This window comes from Otolemur garnettii, unplaced genomic scaffold, assembly GCF_000181295.1.
Source record: "Otolemur garnettii isolate 467f Iridium unplaced genomic scaffold, OtoGar3 scaffold00003, whole genome shotgun sequence".
NCBI classification, from domain to species: Eukaryota; Metazoa; Chordata; class Mammalia; order Primates; family Galagidae; genus Otolemur; species Otolemur garnettii.
Genome location: NW_003852398.1, coordinates 30,005,617 through 30,014,084, shown reverse-complemented (window position 1 = coordinate 30,014,084; position 8,468 = coordinate 30,005,617). Strand labels below are relative to the sequence as shown.

Below are 8,468 nucleotides of genomic sequence, written 5' to 3'. Positions count from 1 at the left end.
CCTGGGCTCAAGCGAGTCTACTGCCTCAGCCTCCCAAGTAGCTGGGACCACAGGCACCCGCCACAACGCCCAGCTATTTTTTGGTTGCAGCCATCATTGTTTGGCTGGCCCGGGATGGATTCGTACCTGCCACCTTTAGGTGTATGTGGCTGGCACCTTAGCCGCTTGAGCCACAGGTGCCGAGCCAAAAAGAAAAAGTTTTAAGTAGATTTCTATCATCCCAACCACTCGCCTCCTGAGATATATCAGCTTGGAAGTCAATTCTTGGATAAGATTCTTATTAAATACCAGAAGAGAAGCTGAACCTTTTTCATTAAATATAAATGATGTTGCTATTATGAAAGATGATTTTGTACAAATTATTGGTCAAGATATGTGAGATTGTAGATGTTCCTGCTTTTAGGATATGTTAATAATGAGAGCAGTTTGCTCATTTAGCAATATTTTCATCATTTCTATTCTGTAATTGAGAAAATAAACATAGTTTAAGAATGTAAGATGTCTGATCTCTTGTGTCTTGATTTTATTTTGTCTCTAAAGCAGAGCACAGGGAAAGATCAAAATTTAAGAGTGAGAGGAATGACCTGGAGAGTTCCTACGTGCCTGCATCTGCACCACCTCCAAACTCTTCTGAGCAGTATTCCTCTGGGGCACAGTCAATTCCCAGCACTGTTACTGTGATTGCACCTGCTCACCACTCTGAAAACACAACTGAGAGTTGGTCTAATTACTATAACAATCATAGCTCTTCCAATTCTTTTGGTAGAAACCTACCACCAAAGAGGCGATGCAGAGATTATGATGGTAAAAATTGCCACTTTCTATTATATTGTACCTGAAAGTCCTAGTACAGCAAATGTTGTATATATTCTGTGCCTTTTAATTATAGTTAACTTTTGTTAAAAGTGATGAAGGGGGAAGAGAATCATGGGTGTATGTTTATTTACTTTTGATTTAATGGTTAATGTTCAAGAGAATGGTTAAATTTGACCCTTTATAAATTTGTTTTTATTGTTACTCCGAACTATACCATAAGGTTGGTACACATTAGAAATTATAATTTCTTTTTGTAATGTTTAGTGCTAAGAATTTAAACATGTATAACCTACTTACAAGTTTGATTTGCTGACTTTTCATTTTGTTTTTGTTTTTTTTTTTTGCAATTTTTGGCCAGGGCTGAGTTTGAACCCACCATCTCCAGCATATGGGGCCAGCGCCTTACTCCTTTGAGCCACAGGCACCACCCTGACTTTTCACTTTAATGAATGAAATCAGTGTGTGTTTTTGTTTTTTATTATGGAAATATTTGGATATTTATAAAAAGTTAACAAGATAAATGATTAAACCCAGTATATTTTTGTTATAATCTAATGACTTGCTCTTTTTAAAAAAAATTATTTTTTATTTTTTTGTGAGACAGAGTTTCACTCTATTACCCGGGGTAGAGTGCTGTGGCTTATAGTTCACAGCAACCTCAAACTCTTGGTCACCAGATATCTTTCTTGTTCAGCCTCCTGAGTAGCTGGTACTATAGGCACCACGATGCTCAGCTAGTTTTTCTGTTTTTAGTAGAGAAGTGGTCTCATTGTTGCTCAGGCTGGCTTGAACTCATGAGCTCAAGCAGTCTGCCTGCCTCATCCTCCCAGAATGCTAGGATTACATGTGTAAGCTACCACACCAGGCAACTCCAGTGTGTTTTTATTTTTTTATTTTTAGACGGAGTTTCACTATGTCACCTTTGGTAGAGTGCTGTGGCATCACAGCTTACAGCAACCTGCAACTCTTGGGCTTAAGCGGTTTTCTTGCCTCAGCCTCCCGAGTAGCTGGGACTAAAGGTGCCCGCCACAACTCTCGGCTATTTTTTGTTGTTGTTGTCACTGTTTAGCAGGCCCAGGCTGGGTTCAAACTGGCCGGCTCTGGTGTATGTGGCTGGTACCCTAGCCACTGAGCTAAAGGCACTGAGCAAACCCCAGTGTATTTATCACCTCGTTTTAACAGTTGCCAACTCATAAGCAATCATGTTTTTCTCTATAGACCCACCCCCTTCTCCTTGGCTTATGTTATATCAAGCAAATGATAGATATCATAATCTTTTTTCTATAAATGTAGAATGCATGTATTTTTTTTTTCTTTGAGACAGAATCTTAGTTTGCCACTCTTGGTAGAGTGCCATGGTGTCATAGCTCACAGCAACCTCAAACTGTTGGGCTCAAGTGATCCTCTTGCCTCAGCCTCCCAAGTAGCTAGGACTACAGGTGCCTGCCACGATGCCTGGCTATTTTTAGAGATGGAATCATGGTCTTGTTTAGGTTGGTCTCAAACTCTTGAGCTCAGGCAGTCCACCCACCTCAGCCTCCCAGGATGCTAGGATTATAGGCCTGAGCTAGCATGCCTGGTCTAGAATGCATGTGTTCTTATATTTTAAGTGGAAAGTAGAGTCAGATCATAATTTCCTGATCTTCCAGCCACTGAATTCTTCCTAAGGCCAACTTAATGTCATCAATTTCTTGTGTATCTTTTCAAATATAGTATGTGCATAAGTACATAAACAAATACATATATATATATATTCTCCCTCATTTTTTTATATCAGTGCTAGTATGCTGTTCATGCTTCTGCATAGCATTTTTTCATTTAGCAGTATTTCTTATATTTTAAAACATAAAGAGCTTCCTCATATTTATTTAGGTTTCTTAACATTCTTAGTGTACAGATGTGTCAACCTGTTTTTTATGAGCAGTGCTGCAGTAAAAATAATCTGGTACATAGTGTCCACTCTTAGGTTTTAAACTAAAGTTTCAATTTCCAGATATAGCAAGAATGATTGCTTTAAAACAATATGAGAATAGATCATTAAAATTAAAGCATGTAGGTCAGTGCCCTTATTCTCCACCTCGAGCCTTTGTTAAGTGGATATTTGTTTAAAGTATCTGAGTCTTTATTTGAAAACTTAATAGCAAGTAGGTTAATTTAATAGTGGCTAGTAGTTTCCCCTTGACCCTGTTTTTTGCTGTCTCAATAAGTCATAGTGTCATAGTACAGAAAGTAGGGAATATACCTCCTTCTACCTTAGAGATACATGAAGATTAACAGAATAATACTAATGAGGTTTTAGACTCCTTGAAGGAAACCTATTGAAAATCACATTGGTGGGTTTTTTAGGGGCATGTTTTTTTTTCTGTTTTTTTAATTCTTAAGTAGATCATAACAAGACTCTCTTTTTATTCTTACAGAAAGAGGATTTTGTGTACTTGGTGACCTTTGTCAATTTGATCATGGAAATGATCCTTTGGTTGTTGATGAAGTTGCTCTGCCAAGTATGATTCCTTTCCCACCCCCTCCTCCTGGGCTTCCTCCACCACCTCCTCCTGGAATGTTAATGCCACCAATGCCAGGACCAGGCCCAGGTCCTGGCCCAGGTCCTGGCCCAGGCCCAGGCCCAGGCCCAGGCCCTGGCCATAGTATGAGACTTCCTGTTCCCCAAGGACATGGTCAACCTCCACCTTCTGTTGTGCTTCCCATACCAAGTAAGTACATGTTTGTTGGATTTTCCTTTCTTTAATGGAGAATTCTGTTTAGAAGAACGTTAACTCTTTTAGCTAATTTAACACTGTGTTTAAAGTATTTGAAAAAAGTAATAATAGAATCTGGACTATATATATATGTGTGTATATATATGTATATATATATATATATATTTTTTTTTTTTTTTTTTGCAGTTTATGGCTGGGGTTGAACCCACCACCTCTGGCATATGGGGCCAGCACCCTACTCCTTTGAGCCACAGGTGCCACCCTAACCTGGACTATATTCTCATCATTAAGATGTTGTTCTTTCCTTTTTTTCCCATCCATGGTCACATGGTTTTATTTGTACTAGCCTCAGTGTAAATTTTATCTATGAACTGATTGACCTATTGTCAAAATCTGGTTAGTTGATAGCATCTTAAGAGAGCTAGTTTGTGGCTGGGCATGGAGGCTCACACCTGTAATCTTAGCACTTTGGAAGCTCACAATCAAGACTAGGCATTCAATACCAGCCTGGGTGATACAGTAAGACCCCATCTCTTAAAAAGAAAAATTTTTTTAAATTATGGCCAGGCACAGTGGCTCATGCCAGTAATCCTAGCATTCTGGGAGGCCAAGGCAGGAAGATACCTGAGTCAGGAGTTCAGTACCAGCCTGCGTAAAAGCGAGACCCTATCTCCCCTGAAAAATAGAAAAACTAGCTGGGCATTGTGACAGGCCACGATAGTCCCAGCTACACAGGAGGCTAAGGCAAGAGGATTACTTGTCCCAGGAGACTGAAGTTGCTGTGAGCTATGATGCCATGGCACTCTACCTAGGGCTACAGAGTCAGACTCTGACTCAAAAAGAATTTTTTTTTAAATTAGTTGAGCATGGTGGTGCATGCCTGTAGTTTCTAGCTGTGTGGGAAGTGAGCCAAGAGGATTGCCTGTGCCCAGGAGCTTGAGGTGGCAAAGAGCTATGGTAGCAATACTGTGTGCTAGCCCAGGCAACTGAGCAAGGCCCTGTCTCTTAAAAAAAAAGTCAGTTTAAGGTGGCACCTGTGGTTCAGTGAGTGGGGCGCCAGCCCCATATACTGAGGGTGGTGAATTCAAATCCAGCCCCAGCCAAACTGCAACAACAACAACAAAAAAAATAGTGGGGTGTTGTAGGCATCTATAGTCCCAGCTACTCGGGAGGCTGAGGCAAGAGAATTGCCTAAGCCCAAGAGCTGAAGGTTGCTGTGAGCTATAATGCCATGGCATTCTACCGAGGGTGACAAAGTGAGACTCTGTCTCAAAAAAAAAAGAAAAAAAAGAAGTCAGTTTTTAAGATGTCAAAGAATGTGTCAGTAGTTTTGTGAAATTTCCCAGTCTTCAAAGAAAACCTCTTAAGAAAATTTTGAGACTGGGTGCAGTGGTTCATACCTGTAATACTAGCACTCTGGGAGGTCGAGGCAGGAAGATTGCCTGAGCTCACAGGTTCGAGACCAGCCTGAGCCAGAGTGAGACCCCTCCGTCTCTAAAAAATAGCTGGGCTTAGGGGTGGGTGCCTGTAGTCCCAGCTACTTGGGAGGCTGAGGCAAGAGGATCACTTGAACCCAAGAGTTTGAGGTTGCTGTGAGCTAAGATGCCAGGGCACTCTACCAAGGGTGACCAAGTGAGACTCTGTCTTAAGACAAGACAAAAAGTTATTTATATTTTATATACTTTTTTTTTTTGAGACAGCGTCTTGCTTTGTCACCCTCAGTAGAGTGCTGTCGTGTCATAGCTCACAACAACCTCAAAATCTTAGGCTTAAGCTATTCTATTGCCTCACCCTCCCAAGCAGCTGGGACTACAGGCGCCCACCACAGCACCTGGCTATTTTTAGAGATGGGGTCTCGCTCTGGCTCAGGCTGGTCTCGAACCTGTGAGCTCAGTCAGTCCACCTCCCTTGGCCTCCCAATTACTGGAGTTATAGGTGTCAGCCACCGCACCCAGTCCTAAGCAGTACGTTTAATCAGTTTCCTTTTTTTTTTTTTTAACATTTTGTTTTGAAATAATTATAGACTCTCAAGAACTTGTAAAAACAGTTTAGCATGATCTCCTGTATCCATCACCAAGCTTCCATGCAGTACAGTAATGTACCCTATAGAACACATTTCATTATGTTCCTTTTTTTTTCTTTTTTTAAATGTTCTTTTTTTTTTGAGACAGAATCACCCTGGGTAGGGTGCTATGGTATCATTATAGCTAACAGCAACCTCAGACCCTTGGGCTTAAGTGAGTCTCTTGCCTCTTGCCTCATCCTCCCAAGTAGCTGGGACTTCAGGCATATGCTACCATGCCTCGCTAGTTTTTCCATTTTTTAGTAGAGATAATGTCTTGCTTTTGCTCAGGCTGATCTTGAACTCCTGAGCTCAAGCAGTCCACCCACCTCAGTATGAATTACCTTGTCTGATAGAATTTAGTGTTTGTGGATATTTACTAGTCACAGTAGAACTTAGTGTTTGTGACTATTTACTATTACTGCATTAATGGTGTAATTGTGAAGCTCAAGTTGGTATTTTATTCTCCAGATAAGGAAGCATCATCATATATGGAAATTTTAATAATAAAAGATATTATCTCAGTGTGGGAACATATCTGTATAAAAATTGAATCCAAGAATTCTATTTTCTCCAATATTTTGCTATGAAAAATTTCAAGCAAACAGAAAAGTTAAAGGAATTGTACTCATATACTCAGCATCTATGCTCTACAATAGCATTTACTTATATTTGCATTATCATATGTATTTCTGTCTCTCCGTTTTAATTTTTGATGCTTTTCACATTATGTTGCAGACATCAGTAAACTGAAACATGCTTATCATTAACTTAAGAGTTGTATAGAACTTTCCCATCCTCCAGAAGGTTTCCTCAAGCCCTTTCCCAGCTATTCTCCCCCTCCACTGGTAGAGGCAACAAGTTTTGCTTTTTTATACCCTAAATTAGTTTTGTCTGTTTTTGAACCAAGAATGTCCATTTAATCATGCAACTTGTAGTGCTTAAGTTTCCATATATAAAATTCCTTTTTAAAAAACATTTAAAAAGTTTTATTTGGATACATTTCAGATCAGAGTCTCTTATTCTCTCATTAATAAAAATAATGCTTCTATTTATTAATAAAATACTTATTTTTATTTATTTTTCAATTTTAAAGTATTAAGGGGGTACATCTGTTTTTGTTACATGGATAGCTTGAGTTACAGCTATTAATGTGCCCATCAACCAAATAGTGCTCTATATACCCATTAGGTAGTTTTTTGTCCCTCCCCTTCTCCCTCCTCCCTCTAAAATTCCTTAAATCTGTTTAAAGCCAAAGTAGGTGTTTTAAATATGAATATCCAAATTAGTACTAATAGAGTAGATATTTTTACTAGGAAACATTAATGCTGTCACATTCACTTTTTGTTATCTATAGGACCACCCATAACACAGTCCAGCTTGATAAACAGCCGTGACCAGCCTGGGACAAGTACAGTGCCCAATCTTGCACCAGTGGGAGCTAGACTACCTCCTCCTTTACCCCAGAACCTCCTTTATACAGTATCAGAACGTAAGTAAATGATGTTTTGACTTAAAATTGATAGAGTATAGAAGAGTTTTCTAGTTATCTCATGTCAGTATTACTCTTTTAAAAAATATAAATAATGACTATGAACTTTTTAATGTAAGCCTTATGTTTGTATTCACAATGTACTTTACTGTGTGGTTGTGTTTTATAGCCGTATGTTAATTCTGTGTGATACTGGGAGGGAAAAGCAAGGCTTTCTGTTTTGGAGAAGTCTGCTCTGCTGTGGAGTAGCAACATTTAGTCTTTTCTAAAGGAAATGGATTTTGTAATTTTTGTCAAATTGTTTTCTCGGAATTTTTAAAACATAAGACTGATCTCCTAAGAAGTTTATAAAAGTTTCAATAAAATATGCCTAATAATTTAACTGGCATGCTGAAGTGGAAATAGAGAGCATTATTTTAATAGTACTATTTAAATTTAGGTTGTTTGTAACATTCGTGCTTAATTATGACAATGCATTTTAACTGAATCCTAATTTGCTTTTACATATATTTCTTGTATGCATTGTTTTGTTTACTAACTTTTAAAAATGTTCCTTTCTTTAAAACATAAAAGATAGTTTAAAAAATGTCAAATCATGAGTCCTCTCTATAGAGCAAGGTAACTTTATGGATATGTTTACCTTTTATATAACTGTTCATTATAAAGTTTATTTTGCCTCCTAAACATTTGTTCATCTCTTTCATGTCATGAGAGGCAATTCAGCAAACTAGCTGAGCCCAGGTTTAAATACTGGTTTCATCACTTATTGTCTTTTTTTTTTTTTTGAGATAAGAGTTTCAAGCTGTTCCCTTGGGTAGAGTGCCTTGGCATCGTAGCTCACAGCAACCTCCAACTCTTGGGCTCAAGCGATCCTCTTGCCTTAGTTTTTCTATTTTTAGTAGAGATGAGGTCTTGGATTTTTTTTTTGGTGTTGTTCAGGCTGCGTCTCAAACTTGTGAGCCCAAGCACTCTACCTGCCTCGGCCTCCCAGAGTGCTAGGATCACAGGTGTGAGCCACCACGCCTGGCCCATCACTTACTGTCTTGTCACCTTCTGCAAGTTACTTAAACTCTTTTATCTCCACTTCCTTTTCTTTAAAATGAGGATATTAATTGTACTACCCCCCTCACTAAGATTGTTTAGAGTAATAAATAAATTAACATATCTAAAGCATCTAATAATTTTCTGGCATTAGTAGACTATAAGGATTAGTTATATTTCTGTAGTGATTACTATCTACTCACATTTCAACCGCTGTGAAATTAAACCAGTTATCTTCTCCTTAAGTTTCTACCTTCCACTATCCTTGTCTGTGTCAATGGAAATAACACCTACCTAGTCATCTAGAATTGAAACCTTTACAAGACTGATTCATTGCTTT

The 8,468-nt window shown here is 38.6% G+C and overlaps 1 protein-coding gene across 2 annotated transcripts in view; it reads left to right on the top strand.

The window, feature by feature from the left end:
* The window catches only part of RBM27 (RNA binding motif protein 27), a 93,489-nt gene that overhangs the window by 31,692 nt on the left and 53,329 nt on the right, over positions 1 to 8,468 (top strand). Inside the window, exons 6-8 of one of the 2 annotated variants that reach the window (XM_003782078.2) lie at positions 544 to 804; positions 3,234 to 3,527; positions 6,953 to 7,087. In XM_003782078.2, coding sequence (XP_003782126.1) covers positions 544 to 804; positions 3,234 to 3,527; positions 6,953 to 7,087 — 690 coding nt within the window. Of the gene's footprint in view, positions 1 to 540; positions 805 to 3,233; positions 3,528 to 6,952; positions 7,088 to 8,468 lie in introns of both variants that reach the window. The other variant, XM_023515615.1, reaches the window with a different exon arrangement.